Source organism: Micromonas pusilla (genome assembly GCF_000151265.4).
Source record: "Micromonas pusilla CCMP1545 genomic scaffold MICPUCscaffold_7, whole genome shotgun sequence".
Lineage (NCBI taxonomy): Eukaryota > Viridiplantae > Chlorophyta > Mamiellophyceae > Mamiellales > Mamiellaceae > Micromonas > Micromonas pusilla.
In genome coordinates, this window is record NW_003315888.1 from 426,501 (window position 1) to 451,815 (window position 25,315).

The 25,315-nt window shown below is 70.1% G+C and overlaps 15 protein-coding genes across 15 annotated transcripts; 7 read left to right on the forward strand and 8 right to left on the reverse strand.

The window, feature by feature from the left end:
- Nucleotides 1-1,030: 1,030 nt before the first annotated feature.
- Nucleotides 1,031-3,724, forward strand: MICPUCDRAFT_65392 (uncharacterized protein; the record flags this gene model as incomplete). The annotated part of the gene is made up of 2 exons (XM_003059706.1): nt 1,031-2,417; nt 2,588-3,724. Coding segments are annotated over 2 exons (2,524 nt in total), but the record flags the coding sequence as incomplete, so codon positions are not given.
- Nucleotides 3,725-5,748: 2,024 nt separating this feature from the next.
- Nucleotides 5,749-6,924, forward strand: MICPUCDRAFT_59379 (uncharacterized protein; the record flags this gene model as incomplete). The annotated part of the gene is made up of 1 exon (XM_003059707.1): nt 5,749-6,924. The coding sequence occupies one exon, from the start codon at nt 5,749-5,751 to the stop codon at nt 6,922-6,924; it is 1,176 nt and encodes a 391-aa protein (XP_003059753.1).
- Nucleotides 6,925-7,100: 176 nt separating this feature from the next.
- Nucleotides 7,101-7,547, forward strand: MICPUCDRAFT_59380 (uncharacterized protein; the record flags this gene model as incomplete). Its single annotated transcript, XM_003059708.1, has 1 exon — nt 7,101-7,547. The coding sequence occupies one exon, from the start codon at nt 7,101-7,103 to the stop codon at nt 7,545-7,547; it is 447 nt and encodes a 148-aa protein (XP_003059754.1).
- A 69-nt stretch (nt 7,548-7,616) lies between these two features.
- MICPUCDRAFT_59381 (uncharacterized protein) lies at nt 7,617-9,000 on the reverse strand (the record flags this gene model as incomplete). Its single annotated transcript, XM_003059992.1, has 2 exons — nt 7,617-7,850; nt 8,035-9,000. 2 exons carry the CDS (start codon nt 8,998-9,000, stop codon nt 7,617-7,619), a joined length of 1,200 nt encoding a protein of 399 aa, XP_003060038.1.
- A 212-nt stretch (nt 9,001-9,212) lies between these two features.
- Nucleotides 9,213-10,123, reverse strand: MICPUCDRAFT_59382 (uncharacterized protein; the record flags this gene model as incomplete). Its single annotated transcript, XM_003059993.1, has 2 exons — nt 9,213-9,900; nt 10,041-10,123. The coding sequence occupies 2 exons, from the start codon at nt 10,121-10,123 to the stop codon at nt 9,213-9,215; spliced, it is 771 nt and encodes a 256-aa protein (XP_003060039.1).
- Nucleotides 10,124-10,364: 241 nt separating this feature from the next.
- Nucleotides 10,365-11,447, forward strand: MICPUCDRAFT_40536 (uncharacterized protein; the record flags this gene model as incomplete). The annotated part of the gene is made up of 1 exon (XM_003059709.1): nt 10,365-11,447. The coding sequence occupies one exon, from the start codon at nt 10,365-10,367 to the stop codon at nt 11,445-11,447; it is 1,083 nt and encodes a 360-aa protein (XP_003059755.1).
- Nucleotides 11,448-11,514: 67 nt separating this feature from the next.
- On the reverse strand, nt 11,515-12,363 carry MICPUCDRAFT_59384 (uncharacterized protein; the record flags this gene model as incomplete). The annotated part of the gene is made up of 1 exon (XM_003059994.1): nt 11,515-12,363. The coding sequence occupies one exon, from the start codon at nt 12,361-12,363 to the stop codon at nt 11,515-11,517; it is 849 nt and encodes a 282-aa protein (XP_003060040.1).
- A 223-nt stretch (nt 12,364-12,586) lies between these two features.
- Nucleotides 12,587-13,777, forward strand: MICPUCDRAFT_45655 (uncharacterized protein; the record flags this gene model as incomplete). The annotated part of the gene is made up of 2 exons (XM_003059710.1): nt 12,587-13,386; nt 13,606-13,777. 2 exons carry the CDS (start codon nt 12,587-12,589, stop codon nt 13,775-13,777), a joined length of 972 nt encoding a protein of 323 aa, XP_003059756.1.
- A 97-nt stretch (nt 13,778-13,874) lies between these two features.
- MICPUCDRAFT_59386 (uncharacterized protein) lies at nt 13,875-14,339 on the reverse strand (the record flags this gene model as incomplete). Its single annotated transcript, XM_003059995.1, has 1 exon — nt 13,875-14,339. The coding sequence occupies one exon, from the start codon at nt 14,337-14,339 to the stop codon at nt 13,875-13,877; it is 465 nt and encodes a 154-aa protein (XP_003060041.1).
- A 663-nt stretch (nt 14,340-15,002) lies between these two features.
- On the forward strand, nt 15,003-15,833 carry MICPUCDRAFT_34207 (uncharacterized protein; the record flags this gene model as incomplete). The annotated part of the gene is made up of 1 exon (XM_003059711.1): nt 15,003-15,833. One exon carries the CDS (start codon nt 15,003-15,005, stop codon nt 15,831-15,833), a length of 831 nt encoding a protein of 276 aa, XP_003059757.1.
- A 130-nt stretch (nt 15,834-15,963) lies between these two features.
- On the reverse strand, nt 15,964-17,600 carry MICPUCDRAFT_59388 (uncharacterized protein; the record flags this gene model as incomplete). The annotated part of the gene is made up of 3 exons (XM_003059996.1): nt 15,964-16,473; nt 16,661-16,878; nt 17,030-17,600. 3 exons carry the CDS (start codon nt 17,598-17,600, stop codon nt 15,964-15,966), a joined length of 1,299 nt encoding a protein of 432 aa, XP_003060042.1.
- A 1,871-nt stretch (nt 17,601-19,471) lies between these two features.
- On the reverse strand, nt 19,472-21,492 carry MICPUCDRAFT_59390 (uncharacterized protein; the record flags this gene model as incomplete). Its single annotated transcript, XM_003059997.1, has 2 exons — nt 19,472-20,160; nt 20,257-21,492. 2 exons carry the CDS (start codon nt 21,490-21,492, stop codon nt 19,999-20,001), a joined length of 1,398 nt encoding a protein of 465 aa, XP_003060043.1. The 3' UTR covers nt 19,472-19,998.
- A 192-nt stretch (nt 21,493-21,684) lies between these two features.
- Nucleotides 21,685-22,941, reverse strand: MICPUCDRAFT_59391 (uncharacterized protein; the record flags this gene model as incomplete). The annotated part of the gene is made up of 3 exons (XM_003059998.1): nt 21,685-22,231; nt 22,276-22,439; nt 22,672-22,941. 3 exons carry the CDS (start codon nt 22,939-22,941, stop codon nt 21,685-21,687), a joined length of 981 nt encoding a protein of 326 aa, XP_003060044.1.
- A 273-nt stretch (nt 22,942-23,214) lies between these two features.
- MICPUCDRAFT_59392 (uncharacterized protein) lies at nt 23,215-23,490 on the forward strand (the record flags this gene model as incomplete). Its single annotated transcript, XM_003059712.1, has 1 exon — nt 23,215-23,490. The coding sequence occupies one exon, from the start codon at nt 23,215-23,217 to the stop codon at nt 23,488-23,490; it is 276 nt and encodes a 91-aa protein (XP_003059758.1).
- A 97-nt stretch (nt 23,491-23,587) lies between these two features.
- On the reverse strand, nt 23,588-25,230 carry MICPUCDRAFT_47689 (uncharacterized protein). The gene is made up of 2 exons (XM_003059999.1): nt 24,849-25,230; nt 23,588-24,654 (listed from the first exon to the last, which is right to left on the reverse strand). The coding sequence occupies exons 1-2, from the start codon at nt 25,162-25,164 to the stop codon at nt 23,681-23,683; spliced, it is 1,290 nt and encodes a 429-aa protein (XP_003060045.1). The 5' UTR covers nt 25,165-25,230; the 3' UTR covers nt 23,588-23,680.
- Nucleotides 25,231-25,315: the final 85 nt, after the last annotated feature.

Consider the following 25,315-nt stretch of genomic DNA (forward strand, 5'->3'; position numbering starts at 1 on the left):
GGCGAAGGCTGCGGTCGAAGCGGCGAAGACCGCGGCCGAGGACGCGAAGGTCGCCGCGGAGGCTGCGGCGGCGGAGGCGGAGGGCGCGAGGGAAAAGGCGCTGGAGGAGGCGAGCGGAAGAGAGAAAGCCGCGCGGACGCTCACGCGACGGCTGCCTCCGATCTTCGCGCGACGGAAAGCCTTGATCCCCGCGCGCGAGTCGTTGTCCGCGGGGACCAGGTGGCACGCCGCGGTGCGGACGACCGCGGGGCTGGTCGAGCACGAGGCTGCGGAGAAGCGAGGCCTCCCGGAGCCGGAGCCGGAGCAGGAGCCGGCGGAGGGCGAAGGCGACGGCGACGGCGACGGCGACGGCGGCGAGGAAGCCGCCGCCGCGGACCCGCCGAAACCGCCCACCCCGCCGGTCGCGCTCGCGGCGATGACGTCGTTCGCGCGCGCGTGCGAGCTCGCGTCCAGAGTCGGCCACCATGACCGGCTCATGAACGCGATTCGGTCGCTCCTGAACCTGACTCGGTCTCGCGTCGTCGGCGCCGAGGCGGACGTCAACTTTTACGCCGGCGGCGGCGCTCGGCTGTTACACGTCGCCGCGTCGCGTCTTCTCGAGCACGTCGCGCTTCTGAAATCCAACGCGCGAGACGAAGCGCCGCTAGTGAAGATCGACGGCGGCGCGGGCGAGTCCCCGCTCGACGGACCCGCGGCGGCGGCGCGGGAAGAAGAAGATCGCCGGCGGATCGCGAGCGAGCCCGAGGAGCTCCGCGCCAAACCAGCCCCGTGGTTTCAAAACCGCCCGTTGATCGCGCCCGATCTCGTTCAACGGTTCGTCGTCGAAGCCGCGCGCGCGTGCGCCGCCGTCGGGCACCACCACCGCGCGTCGAAGCTGCTCGTGGAGGTGGTGGACGTCTTGGGGACGGACGACGCCGCGCGCGCGTGCCTCCCCGCGGCGATATCATCGTCGCGAGAGGCGGGCGAAGACGCGGCGGCGGACGCGGAGGAGATCCGGCTCGCCGCGGCGAAGGGCGAGTTAAAGCCGCCGATGCGAGCGTTACTGAAAGCTCGCGCGCACTCGAGGGTGTTCGTTCCCGAAAGATGGCTGGAAACGCGCGAGCTGCAGCCGCCGCCGGGGATGCGATCGACCAAGACGCTCGGGCGGACGCTCGGTACGAACGGCGAGACGATTTCGCGCTTCCGCACGGCGGGCGACGTCCCGCCGCCGAGGCACGGCACGCGGTCCGCGCAGTTCTTCACGACCGTGCACGACGACGTGGACGTCATCATCACCACGACGCCGCTTCAGAGGTTCTTGAAGTCCGTCGGCGTCGCGTACGGCGACGCCGCGGCGACCGCCAAGACGCACAACGACCGCGAGACGTTGTGCCAATCGTTGCTGGAACTCGGGGACGTGCGCGCGCGCGAGGGCGACGTCGCGGGCGCGGTCCAGGACTGGAGCGACTGCCTCGACGAGCTCACGGGGTGTTACAAAACGATCGAGACCGCCGGGTGCGCGTCGCTTCCACCGGACGCGGAGTCGCGGCTCCGCGCGTTTGGTCTCTGGGGGTGCGCGCGAGGCGCGTGCGCCGCCGCTAAGCTGGCGAAGTGGGGCGCGACGCGGTTGGACGCGGGGAAACGCCTCGAGTCCGCGCGTTTAGCGTCCGCGCTGTTCGCCGCGCCGTTCTGCTCCACGATCGCGCACTCGCAGCGCGCGCTCGACTTGATCTCGCTGCGGTACGACTCGTTCCCGGAGCTGTGGATCGGCGTGGAAGTCAACGCCGCCGACATGTATCGGTTCGACGCGAAAACCGTGTGCGACCTCGCGCTCGCGTCCGCGGAGATCGTGCTGCAGTCTGGGCGCGCGCTGGAGGCGATCCCGGCGGCGTGTCTCGCCGAGCACCTCGCGTCGTTCGCGCTGTTTGATGTTCACAAAACGGTCAAGGCGCGGACGTTACAGGCGACCGCGCTCGCGGACGTCGGGCAACACGCCGCGGCGGCGGATCGACTCGCGTCGCTCCTCGCCGGCGCCGCGTTGCCCTCCGTCGCGGGCGGGCCGCGCGGGCGCGTGATCGTCGACGCCGCGGGCGCCGCGATCGCGCGACTGGAGTCGATCCCGGTGAACCCGAAATTCGACCCGTCGAAACCGCTCGGCGCGGGGGTGAACCAGCCGATCGTGAGGTGCCTGCGCGAGGTTGAAATGCGAGCCGAGGTGGCGGCGCTCTACGGCGCCGATCTCGTCGCGGAGGTGGAACTTTCGAGGGCGAACTGGTTGTCCTCGCTCGCGGTTCCCGCCGCGGAGTGGCGAAGCGGCGGCGCCGTGGACCCCGCGCCGAAGAAGAGATCATCGAAACCAAGGGACGCCGCGGACGCGCCGCCGCCGGAGGAGGAGGGCGAAGACGCCGCGGGCGCCCCCGCGGAGCCGGACGACCCAGGTGCGTTCTATACACTGGTCCCCATACGACCCCGTTGGCGTGGTGGACGCCGATCCTTAAGGACTTTTCCCGGCGCATCTCTCCGCCCACCCCTCGGTTTCAATCCCCGCCCGCGGCGCCTTTCAACGCCAACTGACGCCTTTCAACTCCACCCCGCCATCGCGACCCAGACGCGCGCGACGGGTTTTTACGCGCCGCGGAGGAAGTCTTGCGCCGGGTCGTCTCCTCCACGGAGGCTGACATCGCGACGACGGCGACCGCCGCGCAGGCGACGATCGACGCCGCGCGCGAGAAACGCGCGGCCGCGAGAGCCGCGCGCGAGGAGAAGGGCGCCGCCGCGAGAGCGCGAAGGGAAACCGCGGAGAAGCGCGCGGAGGAGAAGCGCGCCAAGGAGGCGCGCGCGGCGGAGGCGGCGCGGATGCGGGCTGGCGCGGAGCCGCCGCGCGATCCGAACGATAGGTTCGAGCCCCCGCCCGTGGTCTTGCCCGGCGCGAAGGAGGACGACGACGACGCGGAGGCGGAGGAGGGCGGCGAGGAAGCCGCCGCGGAAGAGGGCGGCGAGGCGAAAGCGGAGGGCGACGACGCCGACGCGGACGCCGCCGAGGACGGATCGACGTCGAAATCGAACGACGAAGACGACGCCGACGCCGCCGACGAAGACGACGCGGACGCGGACGCCGACGACGCCGTCGACGACGCCGACGACGAGGACGTCGTCGGCGAGGACAAGCACCCGTGGGTCCTCGCGTCGCCCGCGCAGCTCTCCGCGCTCGCGCGCGCGTCCGACGCGCTCTCCGTCGTTCTGCGCGCGATGGACAGGTCCAAAGACGCGTTCGAGGTGGTCGTCCGATGCGCGCGATCGCTCGAGTCCTTCGGCGACGGCGCGCCGCGCGGCTTCGTCGCCGGCGGCGCGACGGCGCGCAAGGCGCGCGACGCGCTCGCGCGCGCGGGCCACTCCCTGTGGCTCCGCTGCAGAGCGCGCGCGTGCGAGTGCTTGCTCGACCTGAGCCGACACGAGACGGCGAGAGCGCACGCGGACGCCGCGCGCGCCGCGGCGGACCGGCTCGGCGACCGCGAGCGATCGCGCGTTTTTATCTTTATCGCGACGAAGGCGCGCGCGGCGCTCGGCGACGTCGCCGCCGCCGCGGAGGCGTACGACGAACTCCTCGCGGAGATGACGACGCCGCAGTCGCCGGACGAGCGCGCGCACGCGCCCCCCACGGGCGCGTTCTTCGCGCGCGTCGCGGGCACCGCCGCGGAGCTTGCGTTGCGTCGCGGCGACGCGGTCGAGGCGGAGCGAAAAGTCGCCGCCGCGGTTGACGTCGTCCGCGCCGACGCGAAGGACGCCGGCGTGTTCGACACCGTCCTCGCGCACCCCGCCGAGCTGATGAACGTCCACATCCCGTGCGTGAACGTCCTCGCGCGGCTGCTGTGCGCGCTCGGGCACTGCGCGCTCGCGCGCCGCGGCGGCGGCGAGGACGGCGAGAGCGAAGGCGCGCTCGTCGGACGCGCGAAAATCGCGTTGGAGGAGGCGGCGGACTTGTGCGGCCGCGTCACCGTGCGCACGCACGCGGGGCTGCACGCGAAGATCGCGCTGCTCCGCGCGCACGCGCACCGACGCGCGATGTACAAGAGGGGCGCGGCGAGTGGCGCGCCGGTCGTGGACGACGCGGAGCGAGACGCCGCGAGGGAGGCGTGCGCGCGCGGCATTCGATGGGCCGCCGGCGAGGACGCGCCGCACGATCGCGCGACCATTCGCGCGTTGTTGCTCGAGCTCGCCGCGTGCGACGTCCCGGAGGCGATGCGCGAGGCTGCGGACGCGAGAGCGAAAGAGGAGGAGGAGGAGGAGGGGGAGGGGGAGGGGGAGACCGCCGCGCGCTCTCCCCTCGCGGCCGCCGGCGCGCTCGCCGCCGTCGCCGCGTGCCTCAGAGACGCGTGCTTCGCGTCTCGCGAGCGCGACGTCTTGCTCTCCGCGCGCGCGACGTTACGCGACGACCTCGACGCCGTGGAGTGGCCGGCGTGGGTGGCCGCGTTCGTGGACGACGAGGAGGCCGCGCGCGACGCCGAGCGCGGGAGCGAGAAGCTCGAAAACGCGGACCTGTCCGTCGCGCGGCGGGCGCTCGCGGCGTACGCGTCGCGCGCGGGCGTCTCGGATCTCGCGTCGGGGCACTTTGACGGCGGCGGCGACGACGCGCACCGGCGAGCGACGGCGTTGCACCGCGCGCTGTTGGCGGGGTCGGCGGCGTACAAGAAGGCGTGCTGCTTCGAAAAACCGCCGATTCCGAAGCGTTTATTAATGCGGGAAGACAAGAAGAGCGGCGCGGACGGGGAGGAGGGCGAGGACGCGGCGGCGGCGGAGGAGGAGGAGGAGGCGGAGGGCGTCGTCACGGTCAACACGCGCGGGGCGATTTTCGCGCAGTGGCACCGCGCGCCCGCGGGGGGAGGGCTACGCGGCGAGAAGCACGACGACGTGAACGAGGACGACGAGAACGACGAGAACGCGCCGCCGGCGCCGATCGGCGGGAAGAAGAAGAAGAAGGAGAAGGATCTCATCGTATTGATGTACGTCATCACGCCGCCTATTCCGCCGCCGCCGGCGGAGGCGGAGGGAGAGGGCGCGCCGGCTGACGCGGACGAGGAGACGACCCGAGGAGACGACCCGCCGCCGCCGAAGCGGCGCGGCCCGCTCGCCGGGGAGCTCGTCTTCGACGCGGCCGCCGTGCGCGCGATGCGACGGGTCGTGCAGACGACGCGCCGCGCGGTCGAACACCGCGCGGCGAACCCGCTCCCCGCGCCGGATGAGGAGGAGGAGGAGGAGGAGGAGGTTCCAGCGGAGGGCGAGGAGGCGGACCCGGACGCGGACGCGCCGCCGAAATCGAATCCCCCTCGACCGCCCCCTCCGCGGGATATCCTCAGAGATGACGCGAACGAGGCGCTGGATGACCTCGCCGCGCTGCTCCAAGGTCCGACGCCTGTAGAGCCCGGCGCGGAGAAGGCGACGCCGGCGCCGAGGGACGACAGGTGGGGAGGGATCGCGTTGGACCCGGGGTTTTACGCGCGCGCCGACGCGTTGCTGGACGTGGAGAGAGGGTTCGTCGGCGCGGACGACGCGCTCGCTGGGTTCGTGTACGACGCGCTCGCGAAGCGGTAGTAGAAGTGAGGTATATTATCATGTCATCGAATGAAAGTGGTAGGCACGCGGTCGTCGCGGGTCGCGTCGAAAACGCGTCGGAAGCGCGTCGTTCCCGCGGGTCACCTCAAACCGTTTCGTTTTACTTCTCGGACGTTACGACGCAATCACCCATCACATCGCGACGCGCGCGCGACGATGATGGCGACGACGACGTCGTCGCACGGCGCGAAACCGCCCCTCGCGCCGCGCCTCCCACCGCCGCCGTCACCCTCCCCGCTCGCGGTCGTCGTCGGCGTCTTCGCGATCGCGGCGACGACCGCGTGCCTGTACGTCCAGGTGTTTCTCGGGGCCCCCGAGACGATCGCCGGGCGATCGCTGGGCGCGGGGAACGCGTCGTCGACGTCGTCGCGTTTCGGCGGCTCGGACGCGTCCTCGCCGGCGCCCGGGAAGATCCCGACCGGGCTCGGCCTCCCCGTGATCGTGCTCGGCCTGCCCAAGACGGGGACGACGAGTTTGGGCGAGTACTTCGACTGCGCGGGACTCAAGTCGTCGCACTACGAGTGTCCCGACGCGAGGCACGACGGGAACGCCGACGCGTGGTGCGGCGTGTGCGTCAAGAATAACGTCGACGCGCGCGCTCCGCCGATGAGAGGCTGCGGCGAGTACGACGTGTGGGCGCAGCTGGACTTCACCGGGCGCCCGAACGCGGGGTCCGCGCCGGGCTTGAGCCCGGGCGACGTGTGCTTCTTCCCGCAAATCAGCGCGCTGTCGGAGATCTCGAATCAGGCGCGTTCTATCTCACACTGGTCCCCATACGACCGCGTCGGCGTGGTGAACGCCGTTCCTTTATTAAGGACATTTCCCGGCGTGCGTTTCTCTCCGCCCGCCCGTCGCTTTCAATCCCGACACACCGCGATGCCTTTCAACTCCGCTTCTGACGCCTTTCAACTCCGCCCCGACATTCATTCGCTCGCGCGGAACGACCCTCAGTTCCCGGACGCGACTTTCGTGTTGAACCGCAGGCGAGACGTGGACAGCTGGATCAGGTCCGTGGACGGGTGGTACGACCTCCGCGCGAGACTGCGCGACTGCGACGTCCCGGGGCTGCCGCGGGGCGCGGGCGCGGAAGGCCCGGAGGGAGACGACGCGTTGCGCGCCTTCGTCGAGGAGCACTTTCGACGCGTGCGCGCCTTCGCCTCCGCGAAGCCGAGGCACGCGCTCGTCGAGGTCGTCATCGACGACGAGGACGCGGGGAGCGCGTTGAAGGACGCGTTCGGTTTCGAGAAGGCGTGCTGGGGGCGGGCGAACGCGAACCCGTACGGCGGGCGGGAGGAAGACGTCGACGGGGAGGGGGAGGACGAGAGCGCGCGGTGAGCGTTGAAAATGGAGTTGATCCTGTCCGTCCGTCTGCGTCTCGACTTCGACGAGTCTTGTCGTCTTCGAAATTGGCGCGTCCGATCTACGTCGCGAACCCTACTCCGCCTCGCGACCGCCACAACTTGACGCGCGGAGTCCCGCGGATCGCGCTCGGAACCCGTCTCGTCCGCGTCATGACCGAGACCGCGGCGGAGCGCAAGGCGCGCCTGCGGGCGCTGCGGGAGGAAGCCGCCGCCGCGGACCCGCGGATCGCGCCGCCCGAGCCCGCGCCCGCGCCCGCGGCCGGCGAGCCGAAGGAACCGAACGAGCCGAAGGAGCCGGTGCTTAAGTTCCGGAACTACATGCCGCGCGACGAGGAGCTCCAGGAGGGCGTCATGGCCGCGGTCCAGGTGGAGGAGTTCGCGCCGGTCGAGGTGGCGCCGCATCCGCTCATCGCGTCGGAGGAGGTCGACGACGAGGTGGGCGTCGACGCGCTGCTCCCGCAGAAACTCAACGCGGATCTGCGCAGGGACGTCGCGCAGAAGATGGAGAAGCTCGAGCGGCGGACGCAGAGGGCGATGCTGGTGCTCATGCAGGAGGAGGAGGAGCGTAGGAATAAGGAAGCGGAGGCGGAGGTGTGAGGAGAGGGACGGGACGGGACGGTGGGAGGGGGGGAGCTGAGCTGAGCTAGGACTACATCTAGGATTAATTCATTCGTCTCGACGAATCGACGACGGAACGCGCGTGTCTCGTCGCGCGGCGGCGTCGACGGCGCGTAACAACGCGTCGTCCCCCGCGTCCGTGAGCTTCATCAACGTCTCCCACCCCGGACCCGCGTGCAGGAGCAAGTACGCCGCGTTGCCCGGGTCTTCCATCGCGCTGTACGCGCCGCAGACGCACGAGCACGCGAGCCTCGCGCGCACGAGCGTCGGCGTCGCGGCGAGCTCAGGGTCGTTCCATACGAGCGAATGTCGGGGTGGAGTTGAAAGGCGTCAGATGGAGTTGAAAGGCGTCGATGGTGGGGATTGAAAGCGGGGAGTGGGCGGAGAGATGCGCCGGCGAAAGTCCTTAAGGATCGGCGTCCACCTCGCGAACGGGGTCGTATGGGAACCAGTGTATAGAACGCACCTCAACGTCCGTCAGCGGGAAGACGGAGACGTACCCGCGCACCATCTCCGCCACCGCGGCGATCGGATCGTCCTTCCCGAGCGCGAAGTACGCTGCGGAGATGGCGATCTCGTTCACGACCCAAGTCTCGACGACGTCGCCGAAGTCGAGGAGACCGACGACGGGCCGCGGGCTCGCGTCGTCCGCGCCGCCGCCGTCGTCGTCGGCGACGAGAATGTTGTTGTCGTTCGCGTCGTTGTGCGCGACGCCCACCCTGAACGCGTCGCGGCGACGCAGCGCCTTCTCCTCGAAGTCCTCCAGCGCGCGCTCCACGAGCGCGCGCTTGCCCTCGTCGTCCACCGCGCGCAGTAACCCGCGGACGTGGAGCGCGTTGACGTTGTCCCAGAGGTGGTCTCGCCGCGCGCCCGGATGATAAAAGTCCGTCAGCGCCGCGGACACCGTCCCGACGAACGCGCCGACGCGGAAGAGGAACGCGGGGAGATGCGGCACCGCGTCGGATCTCTCCGCGATGATCCCGGGGAGCCATGTCATGACGCGGACCGCGTGCGCGCGCGTCTTCGGCTTCGGCGTCGCCTCGCCGCCGTCGCCGGCGTCGTCCGATGAAGTATTCATCGCGGACGTCGGCAGCTCGATGACGCTCCAGTCCTTCCCGTCTCTCGTTCGCACCGGCCTCGGCGTGTTCACGCCCTTCGCGAGCAGGTGCCGCATCATCGCGCACTGGCACTCCAAGAACGCCGGGATCTCGGACTCCACGCCGTTGTGCACCTTGAGCGCGTACGCCGCGGCGCCCGGCCCGGTCGTAGTCGCGTAAAAGTTTCGATCGTCGTACGAGTTTTGTTCCACCACGGAGCCGACGTCGAGCGCGCCGCCGTCCAGCGCGAAGTGCTCGTCGATATGCGCGACGAGGGTTTCGGGGGAGATCCGCGGGCGCTCGCGCTTGCGGCGGGCTTCGTCGTCCGCGCTCATCGCGGGGGGGGGCGGACGTCGACGCGGCGCGACGACGAGTGCGGCGCGCGCGGATCCGCGCCCGCCAGACGACGATGCCGACGAAAAACTTTCAGCATCCAGTAGTCCGACGCGACGAGCGTTTTTCGTGGAGTCGCGGCGCGGTCGCGCGCGACAAACGAGCACGACAAAGCGAGGCGCTAGCTCTAGCACGACAACGACCATCCCGGCGCTCACGCGGCTCTCGCCGCGGTGCCGCCGAGGGACTTCGACGTCGACGATTTCGTCGACGCGAGCGGCGTCGTCTTCGTCTTGGCCGCCGGCGCCGCCGCCGGCGATTTCTTCGCCGGCGGTGCCGCGGCGGCGCCCGCGTTCGGCGCGGCTGCCGCCGGCGCTCCTCCCGCGCTGGGCCCTTCCTTCGCCGCCTTCGCCGCCTTGATCGCCGATTTCTTCGCCTTCGCCTTCGCCGCCTTCTTCACCGCCTTGGCCACCTTCTCCCTCTCGTCGAACGACGCCGTCGTCCCCGTCGGCCGCTTAAACGTCCGCTCGCACACCGGCCTCCCCGCCTGCGCGATGATCTCGTCTCGTAGCACCTGCCCGCGCGCCGCCTGCACGCTCGCCGTCTTCGCCGCCCTGCTCTCCGAGAACGAGTTGCACGTCTTCACCCAGTACTTGTGCAAGTGCGCCATGCACACGAGCTCGTCGCCCTCGCCGTACCCGGCGTCGAGGAGCGACGCCGCGGGTTTCCACGACTGTCCGCGTCGCGCGACGCCGCGCTTTCGGTCCCACAGGTGGCCGTCCGAGTCGCGTCGGAACGCGTCCGTGTCGTACGGCTCGAACGGCCATCGCGCGCTGAGGATGGCGTCCGCGGCGGCTTTGACGTCCGCGAACGATTCCTGACCGGTGCATTGCCAGTACACGCTGCGCGCGGAGACGGGAGGGAGCGGCGGGGAAGTCGCGGGTCAACGGGGGGTACTTTTCGCGAATGATGACGCGCGAGACGATGAGTGATGAGATTCGTTCGAGATTCGATGGAACGAAGTTCCGAGACGCGAACGAACGACGGGGGCGACGGCGGCGACGACGCGCGCGGGGGATCGACGCGCCTCTCCTTCGACCGCGGGTGCCTGAACTTGACGCGCATGATGTCCGCGAGCAGCGCGCGAGCGGAGGTCTGTCGCGTTTCGTCTGGGCTCTCGGAGTTTATTGGCGTCGTCACGACCGTTGACGCGCCGATCGACGACCAGCGCAGCGGGAGTTTCGTCTCGGGCGTTTCATCAGCCGCGCCGTCGCCGTCCTCTCATCAGATCCTCCGCGCGCGGGTACCTCGCGGGAGGCTTTCCCCCGCCGCGCGGACGGCGACGCCGCGGCGAGGGACGCGCGGGATGCGCGCGGACGCGGGATGGCCCGACCGCGGGGAACGCCGCGGACGCGAGGGCGGAGGCGGCGGCGGCGACGACGACGACGACGACGATTGCATTTTCGCGTCGACGCCCGCGCCCGCCGCGCCTTCTCGCGAGCCGTGCGCGTGTCCGATGTGCGGCCTGTGCCTGACGACGTGGACGCTGCCGGACCGGGAAGCGCACGCGGACGCGTGCGTCGTCGCCGCGTGCGAGGGGCGCCCGCGCGAGGCGCCGTCGAGCGCCGCGCCCGCGCCCGCGCCCGCGCCCGCGCCCGCGCCGACGTCGTCGTCGTCGTCGTCGCGCGCGACGGGCGACGCGCGCGATTTCGAACGGTGGCTGCGCGCCGTCGGCCTCGCGCGTCATCTCGACGCGTTCGCGCGAGAGGAGCTCACGCTCGCGGACGCGCCGAGCCTGACGATGGACGATCTCGTGACGTGCGTCGGGATCGACGACGAGTCCGAGGCGCGCGCGTTCCTCGAAGCCGCCGCGGCGCTCGGCGGCGTCGGCGGCGGCGGAGGCGGAGGCGGAGGCGGAGGCGGAGGCGCGAGCGGTCGGCGGGTCCGAGCCGGGGTCCCCGTCGGCGTCGCCGAGGAGGACGCGGCCGACTTCGTCGCGCGCGAAGAGCGACGACGGCGAGAAGACGCGCGAGCGCACGACGACGAGTGGCTGCGGCTCGGCCTCGCGATGTCGCTCTCCGAAGCGGAGGCGCCGCCATTCCCGCCGCGAAGCGCTCCTCCGCCGCCGCCGCCGCCTCGAGAGCCGCTGGCGGAGCTCCATCCCGAGCCGCTCGACCGCCGCGCCGCCCCCACGACGACCGCCGCGATCGAACCCAAACCCAAACCCAAACCCGCGGCTAGGGCGGCCAAGCGATCCGTCGACGCCGCGGCGGCCGGTTTCCCCCCCGCGTCGCGTCGGCGACTCCGAGCGCCGCTGTGGCGCGCGGCGGCGCACGGAGGGACGGAGTCGCCGCTCCCTCGCGGGGTCGTCGCGGACATCCTCGAGGGTCGGCGACGACGGCTGGGCGGGGCGGGGCAAGGCGGGGCGTCGATCGCGGGGCCTGGCTAGACGAAGCCATGCGTCATAAACCTTAGATAGCGCGCGCATGTGATAGTGTGACGATGAGTCTAGTAGTCTACGTCTCCGCGTCCTTCGTCCGCGATTCGGCGGCGGCGGCGGCGGCGGCGTTTTGTCGTCGGATGACCCCCCCCCACTTCCCCAACAACCTCCGCAGATCCCCGTTCATCCTCGTCCCGACGCCGCCCCACACGAGCAGATCCGGGACGTCCCTCAGCCCGTTCCCGCCCACGACCCTAACGGTCTCGAACCCGAGGCGCGAGTAGTACGACACCAGCTTCGCCGCGTACTCGTTCCCGTCGTCGACGGCGAGCAGCTCCATCTTCGCGCAACCCGCGTCGCGCGCCATGAGCGCCGAGGTCGTCCCCAGGAGGATGCTTATCCCGAACACGCTTCGCATCGTCGCGCGCTCGGTGTCGCCGCGCACGCGCGAGTTGTACACGCGCATGGAGTCGAGGTGGAGGATGCCGAACGGCGGCGGCGCGATGAAGCCGTCGTGGATCGCGATGACGTCCTCGTCGTCCTCCGCGGCGACCTCTCGCCCGGAAGAGGTCGCCGCGGCGTCGTCGCCCTCGCCGCCGCCGCCGCCGCCGCGCCGCGTGGGGATCCGCCGCGCGATCACTCTGAACGCGGGGCCGAACGTCGTCGTCTCGATGACGAGGCCGCGTCGTCGCGCGGCGACGTTCACGTCGGCCATCGTGACCGCGGCGTCGTCGCCGTCGGACGACGACGACGACGACGACGACGACGACGACGACGACGACGACGACGGGACGACGACGCCGCGTCTTCTTCGCCGAGCGCCGCGGCCGCCGCGAGACGACGACGTCGCCGCCGCCGCGAGCGTCGCCGCCGCCGCGAGCGTGGCCATGCCGGCTCGCGCGTCGACGGACTGCCGTCGCGCCATCCTCTTCCTCGCGCTTTCGGATAAACCACGTGACGAGCGACGCGACGACGCGACGCACAACCGATCGCGCCGCCGCCGCCGCCGCCGCTCGCTCGCGACGTCCGCGCCCATGTCGCCCTCCGCGACGCTCTCCTCCTCCGCCGCCCTCCGCGGCCGCGTCGTCCTCGCGCGCTCCGCGCCCCGGACGCGTCGCGCGACGCGCCCGCGCGCGGTCGGCGACGCCATGACGCGCGGCGTCGTCGTCGCCGCGTCGGCTCCGGCGAAGAAGAAAATCTTCATCGACGGCGAGGCGGGCACGACCGGCCTGCAAGTCCGCGACCGCCTCGCCGGACGAGACGACGTGGAGATCATCTCGCTCACGGGCGACGACCGCAAGGACGCGACGAAGCGCGCGGAGTTTTTGAACGCGTGCGACGCCGCCATCCTGTGCCTCCCCGACGACGCCGCGATCGAAGCGGTGAAGCTGTGCGCCGATCCAGACACGGTGATCATCGACGCGTCGACCGCGCATCGCGTCGCGGACGGGTGGACGTACGGCTTCCCGGAGCTCTGCCCCGGTCAGTCCGACGCGATAAAGCGCTCGAAGCGCATCGCGAACCCGGGGTGTTACCCGACCGGGATGATCGCGTTGACGCGGCCGCTCGTGGACGCGGGAATCCTCCCGAGAGACGTCGGTTTAGTCGTGCACGCGGTGAGCGGGTACAGCGGCGGAGGGAAGCAGCTCATGGCGATCCACCAGGCGGGCGACGCGGAGCCGTGGGGCGCGTACGGTTTCAATCTCGCGCACAAGCACCTGCCGGAGATGGCGGAGTACAGCGGGATGGGACGCGAGCCAATCTTCTGTCCCGCCGTCGGCGCGTTCGAGCAGGGCATGGTCGTGTCCGTGCCGATTCACTACGACCAGCTCAGCGCGGCGGGCAGGAGCGCGGCGGCGATCCAGGAGTGTCTGGAGGAGCGGTACGCCGGGTCGCGGTTCGTGAGGGTGATGCCGCTGAACGAGACGGGCGACCTGGAGCGCGGCGCGTTTTTGAGGCGCGTTCGAGTCGTCGAACTGGTTCCCATACGACCGCGTCGGCGAGGTGGACGCCGATCCTTAAGGACTTTTCTTCCCGGCGTTTCTCTCCGCCCACACCTCGCTTTCAATCCCGACACACCTCGACGCCTTTCAACTCCACCTGACGCCTTTCAACTCCACCCCGACGTACGTACGTCGCTTCGCGTTGACCCTCCCTCCGCCCTCAGGCCGGACGCGTTGAACGACACCAACGCGTTGGAGCTTCGCGCGTACGCGTCGGACGAGGCGCAGACGGTCTGGCTGATGGCGAGGTTGGATAACTTGGGGAAGGGCGCGTCCGGGGCGGCGGTGCAGAACATGAACTTAGCGCTCGGGCTCCCGGAGGACGCGGGGTTGTGACGGGCGGGCGGGCCGGTCTTCGAATCCAAAAGTCGCCGAACGACGTCATAAACACGATTCCTTCGTTCGCTTCGTCCCTCCCTCCCCGTCGCGACGATCACGCCGCCGCCTCCTCCGCGGGCGGCGGCTTCGGCTTCGGTTTCTTCTTGTTCTTCTTCGCCTCGAGCGCCTCCAACTCCCTCCGCGCGGCCTCCTCCTTCGCGCGCTTCGCCGCCTCCGCCGCCTCCTTCTTCTCGCGCGCGACGCGAATCTCTCGCGCGCACCGGTTCGCCTCTCGCAGCACGTGCGTCCCCTCGGACAGCTTCGTGTACCCCGCCGTCGTCTTCGGGTCCTCGATGGGCGCCTCGAGCTTCGTCGCGGCGTACTGCACCCACATCACGCCGTTCTCTCCCGGCCGCTTCGGGTCTGGGTACTTGACCCCGAGGACGACCGCGTCCAGACCGAGCGGCGTTCGAATCAAGTCTCGCGCGAGGAACCCGAACGGCTCGCAGTCCGCCGCCTTGGACGCGTACGCCGGCGCCTTCGCCGCCTTGCCCTTCTTGCCGCCTTTCTTCGGCGGCATCGCGCGTCCCCGGCCTGGTGAGGGTCGGGGGCGCGCGCCGGAGTGCGTGGAGGCGCGAGCGGGTCAACGGAGGCGCGATTTCGCGACACGAACTGCATCATCACTGCGGTTCCGCCAACTGTCGGTAAGTTGTCCTGTGGGAAGGGCCCATTTTCGCGACTCTCATTTTTTTTCTTGGCCGCTCCTCGCCACTCGGCACCGCGACGATTCGCGCGGCGTCGACGTCACTCTCGACTCGCGCGCGCGTCCTCGCCGACGCCGACGCGCACCCCCGTCATGACGCACGCCATGTCCACCGCCGCAGCGTCCCTCCTCGCCGCGCGCGTCTCCATCCGCGCCGGGCGCCGCGTCGCGTCGTCCGCGGCCCCCGTCGCGGCGGCGCTCCCCACCGCGCGCGGCCGCCACCACCACGATCACCGCGCGACGACGACGACGTCCACGACGACGACGCGTCGATCGCTCGTCGTCGTTCGTGCCGCCGCGGACGCGGAGTTCAAGGGCGTGATGTCGCGCGCGCTGCGAACGATCGACGGCGCGACGGGCTCGTCCAGGACCGCGTCCACGACGTCCTCCGCGACGGCGCCCGCGGCGACGCCGACGCCCGCGGCGACGCCCGCGGCGACCGCGGACGACGACGGCGACGGCGAGATCGAGTACACGCTCATGGGCCCGGAGCCGAAAAAGTTTGGCGTCGCCGACGGAGAGCTGATGAACGTCCTCACCGCGTCCGGGCCGTTCGCGACGCGGCTCGTCAGCGGCGCGCTGTGCGAGGGCTGGACGCCGTCCATCGTGGAGGGGCCGATACCGGAGGGGACGTACTCCTTCGGCGAGTTCGGCGGACGGCATCTCAGAGAGACGTCGGACGTGGAGAAGTTCCCGCGCCCGGCGAAGCCGCTCAGGCTGTACGAGTTCGAAGGGTGCCCGTTCTGTCGCAAAGTACGCGAGGCGGTCATCTGGCTCGACCTAGACGTCGAGTTCTACCCGACGCCGCAGGGAGGCCCGACGTTCAGAGAGTTCGTGAAGTCCACCGGCGGGAAGTCGATGTTCCCGTATCTCGTCGACCCGAACACGGAGACGTCCATGTACGAGTCGGACGACATCGTGGACTACCTCTACGACGCCTACGGCCCGGGGAAAGACAAAGTGCCGAGTTTACTCCGAGCGGGCGCGCTCACAATTTTAACCGCGGGGTTCGGACTCGCGCCGAGGATGGGCGCGGGGAGCAAGTACAAGCCCGCGAAGATGCCGGAAAAGCCCATCACTGTTTACTCATACGAAGCGAGCCCGTTTTGCAAGCTGGTGCGAGAGAAGCTCGTCGAGCTCGAGCTGCCGCACCTCCTGAAAGCGTCCGGGCGCGGGTCGCCGAAGCGCCAGGAGTTGATGGACAAGAGGGGGAGGTTCCAGGCGCCGTACATGGAGGACCCGAACACCGGCGTGGCGATGTTCGAGTCCGCCGCGATCGTGGAGTACCTCGAGAAGACGTACGCGGCGTGACGTGACGACGACGTACGCGACTGATTTGATTTTTTAACCGACGCGACGCGGCTGCTAAAGGTACCTACCCACCTTCGGGGAATACGTCTACGCCCTGTGCGCGCGCCTCCTCCCCCCACCCCCACCCCCGTCACAAGTTCGTGCTCGCGAGCCTCGGCCGCGCGATCCTCCCCACCGGCATCGCGCCGCCGACGAGGATCTGTTTCGGCAAATCCACGCGAATCAGCCGAAACGTAAACCGCCGCCCCTCGAACGTCGCGTCGACGTCTCGAACGCACGGGCTCAACAGCGTCAGCGTGCTCGAGTGCCTGACCGCGCCGTCCTCCAGGCCGTACACCGACATCGCGCACAGCGTCCCCTCCCTGTCCACGACGACGTAGTGCAAGTTCAACCCGCCCGCCTCGCTCGACGTCGCGTCGACGACGACGCGAACGTTCGTCGCCGATCCCTCGTTCTCCTTCGCGCCCTCGCGCAGCGCTTTCAGCGACGCTTCGGCGTACTCTCGCGGGATCTCGTTCCCCGCGTGCCCGGTCCCCTCGAGCGCCTTGACGATCGGCGCGAGACGTTTCGGTTTGAACATCGGCCCCGCGCCGCGGCAGCCGTCGTCCAGACGCGTCAACGCCGCCGCCACGGCGTCCACCTCGGGGCCGTTCCATACAAGCGAACGTCGGGGTGGAGTTGAAAGGCGTCAGTTGGAGTTGAAAGGCGCCGCGGTCGGGGATTGAAAGCGAGGGGTGGGCGGAGAGACACGCCGGGAGAGAAAGTCCTTAAGGAACGGCGTTCACCACGCGAACGCGGTCGTATGGGAACCAGTGTGTGGAACGCACCTCGGCGCGCCACGGCAACGCCGGGTCCAACGCCGCGGCTCGCCGGAACCCCTCCAGCGCGGCGCCGTACTCCTCCACGTACCGGTGCACGATCGCGCGGTTGAAGTGCAGGTCGGGGGAGTCGCCGATGCCGCCACCGCCGGCGCGTCCGTCGCCCGAGGGGCCGCCCTTCTCCGCGTTTTGGTACGCCTTGAGGCTCTGCGCGAGCTTCGTCGCGTCTGAGGGCCGTTCCATACAAAGCGATGTCGGGGTGGAGTTCATAGGCGTCAGGTGGAGTTGAAAGGCGCCGAGGGCGGGGATTGAAAGCGAGGGATGAACGGAGAGATCCGCCGGGAAAAGTCCTTAAGGATCGGCGTTCACCACGCGAACGCGGTCGTATGGGGACCAGTGTATAGAACGCGCCTGACGCGCCGTCGGCGAAAAACGCAGCCATGTACGCCATGCCCACGGCGTACCACGACGCGCCGTCGGCGACGTCGAGCTTGACCGCTTCCTTGGCGTGGTCCATGCTCTCCGCGACGAGCTGCTTCTGTTCCTCCGACCCGGGCTTCGCCTTCGACTTCGCGAGCGCTCGCGATAGCATCGACATCGCCTGATGCGTCTTTTTGTTCGGCCCGCGCGCGAGCACGGCTCGGTAGCAATTCTTCGCGCCCTCGAGGTTCCCTTTCTTCCAGAACAGCTGCCCCAGGCAGTTCCACGCGCCGTCGAGCGCGGGGTCGAGCTTCGCGGCTTTCTTTAACGCCTCTTCCGCGGCGGTTAACATCGCCGCGCCTTCGTCCGTCGACGGATCCGCCGCCGCCTCTTGTAAGCGGCCGCGCGTGAACAACGCGCGCGCGCGGTGCGTCGCGGGGTGGTTCGGGCCTTCCAAATCGTTCGCGACCGCGACGACGTCGTTCAGGAGCACCTTCAAGGACGCCTTCGCGTCCGCGGCGGCTTTCATCTGGACGCACACGGACGAGAGAGGGGACGGGCGTCAGACGCGATGTGATGGCGCGCGAGCGACGAAGGCGAAGAAGACTTTTCGCGCGGCGGTCGAACGAACGGCGCCTTCGACGCGGACAGCCTCCGAAGGGGCGTCGCTGAGCGCACCTGCGCCTTGTCGCACGCGTCGTCGTGTTGATTCACTGCGCGCGGAGGGCGGAACGACGGCGGCGGCGGCGGTCAGCGCGTTTATCGGCGGCGCGCGCGGCGGCGAAGGGACGGACGGGGACGGCGCGAACGGGGACGGGGACGGGGACGGGGACGGGGACGGGGACGGGGACGGCGCGAACGCTTCGGGGGCGATGGATGGACGATCGGGTCGTTTTGAACCGTCTGCGAACGAACGACGCGGACGCCGCGGGAGGGGACGAACCGAGCGTCTCCGCGCGAGCCTCCAGGGCTTCTAAGTCGGCCGCGGTCATCGCGCCGTCGTTCGCGCGATCGCGCGAGCCGGGAATGGGGTCTGGCGCGCGTGCGGCGCGCGTCGGGAAGTGCGATCGCGCGAGGGCGGGGACGTTGACTCTGCCTGGCTGAGCGTCACGTCAGCGTCAGCGTCAGCTCCGATTTTTACAAACGAAATTCACCCACCGCTCGGTTTCAATATTTGATCGCGTCCCCTTTCAACTGATGACCGATGAACGGTCGCGTCGGTTCGGCCGACGACCGAAAACGCGGATCGGCGGAGATCTCGCTCTCGCTCTTCGCCGCGCGCCCCGCCGCACTCGAGCGCGCGCGCGCCACACGCGGGGTGCGTCGCGCGTCATGGCGGACGTGCAAGCGCTCGTGAGCAGCGCGGCGTCGCTGTCGTCCTCCCCCGAGGGCCTCGCGGAGCTCCAATCCCTCCTCGAGTCCTCCGCCGCGACGCTGTCGTCCGACGCGAACGCCACGATGTCCGCGCTAGAGTCCGGCGCGCTCGCGCCGGACGCGCACGCGCTCGCGCACACGCACTTCCTCCACGCCGTCGTCGCCGCATCTCATTCGTCGTCCGCGCCGATGCACGACGCGTCGCGCGTTCACGACGACGAGACGAGTCGCTTCGTCGCGCTCGCGACGACGCTCCTGACGCGATTCGACCGCGCGCAGGTGGCGCGCAACGACCCGTCCAAGTTCGCGACCGTGTGCGGCGCGCTGAGGGACATCGCGATCGCGCGGCAGCTCCCGACGCCCGCGATCGCGCCGATGCTCGCGGCGGTTCGTCGCCTCCGCCCGTCGCCTGAGCACCTCACGCCGCAGCACGGCATGGCGTTGCACCTGTGCGTCGCCGCGCGATTTCACTCGGCGGCGAAATCGCTGCTCGACGACCGCGTCCTGACCTGCGACCCGAGTGAGACGGGCCTTAAACCCGAGGACTTTTTGCTGTACGCGTACTACGGCGGCGTCGTCCTCGCGGGGTTGGGCGAGCACGAGCGCGCGGCGGAGCTGACGCTCGCCGCGGCGACGGCGCCGGCGACGACGACGAGCGCGATCGCCGTCGCCGCGTACAAGAAGCACGCGTTGTGCTCTCTGATCGCGGACGGCGAGGTCGAGCCGTTGCCGCAGTACTGCCCCGCGATCGTGAAGCGGCATCTGAAGGCGGCGTGCGGGGAGTATCACGCGCTCGTGGACGCGTGCAAGGAGAGATCAAAATCAGGGGAATCAGGGGCGGAGAAGATCGCGAAAGCCGCGGCGGACGGCGCGGCGGCGTTCGCCGCGGAGGGCGACGCGGCGCTCGCGGCGCTCGTCGTGAAGTCTTCGACGCGCAGGGACGTGAAACGGCTCACGGAGACGTACCTGACGCTGTCGCTCGCGGACGTCGCGAAGCACGCGGAGATCGAGGGCGGCGCGGCCGCCGCGGAGGCGCTCCTCGTCGACATGATCGCGTCGAACGAGGTTTCCGCGAGCGTCGACCAAAAGGATGGCGTCGTGCGATTCCACGACGCCGGCGCGGATCGCTACGCGTCCGCGGCGATGGCGGAGCGGCTCGACGAGGAGATGAAGGACATGATGACGCTCGCGAATCGCGTCCGCGCCGCGGAGGAGGCGGTGATGGAGGACAAGCATTACCTGCAGAAGGCGACGGACGTTCTCGCGGGGCCCGCGGGGGGACTCGCCGGGATGGGGCGGATGCGCGTGGACTCGGGGGGGGACGCGGAGATTGAAGACTTCGTGGACGCGTGACGGGGGACGGACGACGCGCGTTACGTTGCCGCGAGGGGAGGGAGGGAGGGATGGAGGGAGGGAGGGAACGATTCTGCGCGCGCGCTCGGGACGAGCGTTGCTCTTAGAACGCGCCGCTTTTAGACGTGATAGACGGCGGCGCGATGATGAAACTGAACAATGAAAACGATTCGCGACGGGACCGACCGAATCGCTTCGCTTCACTGCAGCGACGCCTCGATGACGACCGGCCCGGGCGTCCGCAGCGCCCTCGCGAACGCGATCTTAAACTCGCCCATCGTCTCGGCGACGAACGCCTTCGCGCCGAAACCCTCCGCGAGCTTCCCCCACGACACGGGGGGGTCGTCGAGTTCGGTGAGCGCCTTTTGGCCATTCCGCCAAACAAAGAAAATTCACCGGTCAGTTGAATAAAGGGACCCATGCGATCAAATGTTGAAACCGGGCGGTGGGTGAAACACGTTTGGATACAGTACTGTAGACGAACGCGCCTTGGACGCCTTCCCGGGCGCGCCGACGCGTTGCATCGCGTGCTCCAGCTTCAAGATGGCGTACTTGCGGTTCGCGCAGACGACGGTGACGACGTCCAGTCGCTCCTTGGCCTGCGTCCAGAGCGCCTGCGCGGAGTACAGCCCGCTGCCGTCGGCTTGAATGTTGATGATCTTGCGACCCGGGCACGCGACGGCGGCGCCGACGGCGGCGGCTGGGCCGAACCCGATCGCGCCGCCCGTGAGCGTCAGGTGCGAGAACCGCTCGCACGTCGCGCTGTGGTCCCAGTAGCTCGCGCCGCTCGTGAGCGACTCGTCGACGACGACGCAGTCTTTCGGCTGCAGCGCCGCGACGATGTGACACATCGCCGACGCGGTCAGAGGCCCGTCGTGCGTCGGCGGCGACGGCGGAGAAATCGGCGAGAAATCCTGAGAAACGTTCGGCGCCAGGTCCCTTCCACCGCCTCTCTTCGCGAGGGCTCGCACCTCGTCAAGGAGCATCTGCGCGGTGACGCACACGCTGTCGCCGACGTCGAGGTCCCACACCGCGTCGTCGTGGAGGCGGATGAGGTGCGACGGCCCGGCGCCGTCGTATCCGAACATCGCGATCGGTCGCCGCGCGTCCATCGTGACGACGAGCTCGTACGCCGACAAAGCCCTCGCGGCGTCTTGAGGGAAGTAGGGCAACCGCGTAGGGCACGGCAACCCGCCGCCGCGGTCGACGCGCGCGAACGCGTTCTCGCACAGGAATGCCGCGCCGGAGACGCGAGCGATCTCGCCGCAGAGGCGCAGCGCGCCGCCCTCGGCGACGTCCTCGGACAGAAGCGCGTCGCCGCCGCAGTACAACGCGGCTTTGCCCTTCTGGCACTTCATCAGCGCCGCCGCGCACTGCGCGATGAACGCGCGCGCTTCCGCGCGGCGCTGCTCGACGAGCCACCCCCCCGACGACGCGCGTCGGGGCGTCGACGACGCGGGCGCGCGCGCGGGCGCGGGCGCCGACGTCGGCGGACCCTTCGCGGCTGCGGCGGCGACGATCGCGTCGACCCCCGTCGCTTCCGTCGCGAACGCGACGATTTCGCCGATCGACGGATGATCGAACGCGAGCGTGCCCGGCAGCTGATCTCGCGCGCGAATCTCCGGGCGCGCGCAGTCGATCCACAGCGCGTCGTTGAGGATGTCGCGCAGGCGCACGGCCTGGGAGGACGTCATCCCGTGTCGCATCGCCAACGGCGCGTCTTCCTCGGGGAGAGGATCGTCGGCACTAAGGGCCGTTCCATACAAGCGAATGTCGGGGTGGAGTTGACAGGCGTCAGAAGCGGAGTTGAAAGGCGTCGAGGGCGGGGATTGAAAGCGAGGGGTGGGCGGAGAGAGACGCCGGCAAAAGTCCTTAAGGAACGGCGTTCACCACGCCGACGGGGTCGTATGGGGACCAGTGTATAGAACGCACCTAAGCGCCAGCGCGCCTCGCACGGCGTCGTGCACGGCCGCGGTCACGAACGCGGTCGCGTCGTCGCCGGCGTTGATGACGGAAGAGGGCGCGGGGTGAGGCGCGGGCGTGGGCGGGACGTACGACGCGGGCGCGGCGCGCTTCGCGTCGTCGACGTCGTCTTCGTCGTCCGAGTCCATGATGGAAGCCAGCAGCGAGCCCGTTCTCTCCCACGTCCGGTCGTGCGGCACGATCAACGTCGCGACGCGTCCTCTCCCGTCGGCGTTCGTCTCCGATCGATCCGTCGCTTTCAGCGCGTCGATCGCGTCAGATCGCATCGCCCCCGGGACCGTGGACGTGTGCACGTGCGAAGACACCGCGGCGGCGAGGGCCTCCACGTTGAGGGCCAATCCATACGAAGCGACGTCGGGGTGGAGTTCAAAGGCGTCAGTTGGAGTTGTGAGGCAACGCGGTCGAGGATTGAAATCGAGGGGTGGGCGGAGAGATGCGCCGGCGAAAGGCCTCAAGGATCGGCGTTCACCACGCGAACGCGGTCGTATGGGAACCAGTGTGAGATAGAACGCGCCTCCACGTCCATCTCCAGGAGCGCGTCCGCGCCGCGGTGCCACGTGGACATGTCGCCGACGATGTTCAGGACCGGGACGTTGGCGCGGCGCGCGTTGTGGAGGTTCGCGAGCGCGTTCGCGAGCCCGGGGCCGAGGTGGAGGATCTGCGAACGACGACGACGACGACGACGACGAGAGGCGAACGGAGGAGCGAGTGAGCTCAAACGCGCGGTTTCTTTTGGCAACGGAGAAAACCAAAAAAACCGGGGCGCGGGGGCGGACGACTCGGGAAAGGAAGACGAGCGGGCGCGGTCGGACGGGACGTCGACGCGCTTCCGCGCCGCCGCCGCCGCGCGACGACCCGCGCCGCCCGCCGTCTCTCCCGTCCCATCGCACCGTGCACGCGGGCTTCCTCGCCATTCGCGCGTATCCGTCCACGGCGCCCGCGCAGACGGTCTCGTGCAGGCCGAGCACGGGTCGCACGCGCGGCTCCGCGTCGAGCGCGCCCACGAGCCACATCTCCGTCGTGCCCGGGTTCGCGAAGCACGCCTCGACGCCGCGGTCCGCGAGCGCTTTCATCATGGACTCCGCGCCCGTGGGGGCCTTCGGTCTCTCCACGCGCTTCTCGACGGGTTGCTTCGCGGCGGAGGGAGCGAAGCGAGGCATGGCGGGCGAGCGCGCGGAAGGGAGGGAGGGAGGGACGGACGGACGGAGGGAGGCGACGTCGCGCGCGCCGTCTTCTGCGATGCGACCGGGGACGCGCGTCCGCTTCAGCGCGCGCGAGAGAAGACGAAGCGGCGGCCGCGGGTCGTCTCGAGACGCACGATCGGCTCGACGGCTCTCTTCGTCCAAGACGACGGGACGAACCGAAACCGGCGGCGGCGGCGGTCCTTCGTCCCGCGCGGCGCTCGCGCACTCTCGACCGCGCCGCGCCGCGCGATGCACGTCCTCGCGCGCGCGCTCCTGTGGCAGCTCGTCCTGCTCGCGGTGATGCTCCGATGGCGCGCGCGAAAGGGCGCGCGCGCGCGCGTCGGAACGCCCGCGCCGGCGACCGCGCCGTCGTCGCCGCCGCCGTCGTCGCGCTGCGTCGACCGACTCGAACGTCTGAACGGCGCGCGGACCGCGCTGTGCGCGCTCCCGCTGTCGCCGCTCCGGCGGATCAACGCGCAGACGGATTTCTGCGAGCTCGGCGGAGGAGCGGGGGTGTCGCGCTGAGCGCGATACGACGCGGATGGGAGGGGACGAGGCAGGCGGACGGGAGGTCGATGTTCTGCGAGGATACTAACAGAACGCGCAAGGCTTCTGTTCCTTTCGGTGCTGTGGTTCCGTTCGTTCTAAGCTTATTTCGGTCCGTCGTCGCTCCGGCAACCACATCGCGCCGACGTCGCGCCGCTAAACAGACGCGTCATCTCTTCGCGCCGCGAGATCCGCGAAACCCGAACGCGAGCGCGATGCGACCGAACACGCCGCCGCCGCCGTCCGAGCGCTCTCCCCGCGACGCCTCCCCCCCGCGCGTCTTCTCTCCGTCGTGACTGGTTCCCATACGACCGCGTTCGCGTGGTGAACGCCGTTCCTTAAGGACTTCGCCGCCGCCGTCTCCTCCTCCCGCGCCCGCCCCCGCCCCGAACAACCCCCCGAACACCTCCTTCCTCGCGCGCGCTCTCTTCGCGTCCTCGCGATCGAGCTCCCTGAGCGCGCGGCGTATCGCGGGATCCTCGCCGTCGCCCGCGCCCCGACGGAGCTCGTTCGCCTCGGCGTAATCCGCGCGCGCGTCGTCGTCGCGCCCGAGCGCTTTCCGCGCCTCGCCGCGCCTGAAGTACGCCTTCGCGCACTTCGGGTCGACGATCAGCGCGCGGTTCGCCTGATCGATCGCGTCGTCGTGACGCCCCAGTCTCAAGAAGCACGCGCAGAGGTTCAAGTGCGCGGGCAGTTTCTCGGCGGCGGCGGCGTCCGCGTGGGGACCGGGAGGGAGCTGCATCATCATGTCGTCCGTGAGGAAACTCAGAGCCATCTCGTACTCCGCGCGCGCTTCGCGCGTTTTCGCCTCCTTCTCGTCCCCGTCCCCGTCCCCTCCCTCCCCGAACGCGACGTTCCCGCGCTTTCGGTGCTCGCTCGCGCGCGCCAGTCGCTCCTCGAACAGCATGTCCGCGCGTAGCGTCTCCGGCTCTTCCGCGGAGCCGCGCGCCGCGATGAGCTCGAGGTCGCAGATCACGTGGCACCGCGGCGGCACCGCGGGGAACGTGAAGTTTCCCTCGTCGCCGTACGCGAGCTCCGGGGGAAGGTGGAACAGAGCGCGCTCGCCGACGCGCATCGCGCGGAGGCATCGCGCGATCCCGGCGTGGTGCCTGTCTCGCGACCGCGGATTCGCCGCGTAGTTGACTGAGGGCCGTTCCATACAAAGCGACGTCGGGGTGGAGTTCATAGGCGTCAGAAGTGGAGTTGAAAGGCGTCGAGGGCGGGGATTGAAAGCTAGGGACCCTGGGCGGAGAGATGCGCCGGGAAGTAAAGTCCTTAAGGATCGGCGTTCACCACGCCGACGCGGTCGTATGGGGACCAGTGCGAGGAGAACGCGCCTGAGAGATGGATCTGTCGCGGCTCCGACTCGCGTCGCGTGCTCCACACCTCCGCGCTCGGGTCGTCGCGCTGCCACATCTCGTAGTGCGCGTAGCACGTGCTTCCCTCGGGCGGCGAAAGCGCGCCCGGGGCCGCGGCGCGGATGAGCTGCTTCGAGACGCCCGGCGCGGCGGCGTCGCATCGGACGCGACGCGACGTGCAGAGCGTCGCGGCGTTCGCGTCGTGCGCCGGGCGTTTCCACTCGCCGACGAGCGGGGGGGCGGGGTCGTCGAGGGCGGGGTGCCATCGCGCGCGCTCGGCGTCGGCGGAGGACATGGGCGGCGGCGGTTCAGGCGGCGGCGGTTCAGGCGGCGACGCCGCGGGGGCGTCGTCGTCGCCGCCCATCGCGAGTGGCGACGGCGCGTCCGAGAAAACGAACTTTTAGGAAAACGAACTTATTTCAGAGCAGAGCGCGCGACGCGGCGGC

What these genes read in the sequence shown, in the direction of transcription:
- MICPUCDRAFT_47689 (XM_003059999.1), bottom strand. Translation starts at nt 25,164, where the DNA reads ATGTCCTCCGCCGACGCCGAGCGCGCGCGATGGCACCCCGCCCTCGAC. An exon ending in GCGACAGATCCATCTCTCAG is followed by an intron (nt 24,655 to 24,848) that starts GCGCGTTCTCCT and finishes AACGGCCCTCAG; the next exon opens with TCAACTACGCGGCGAATCCG.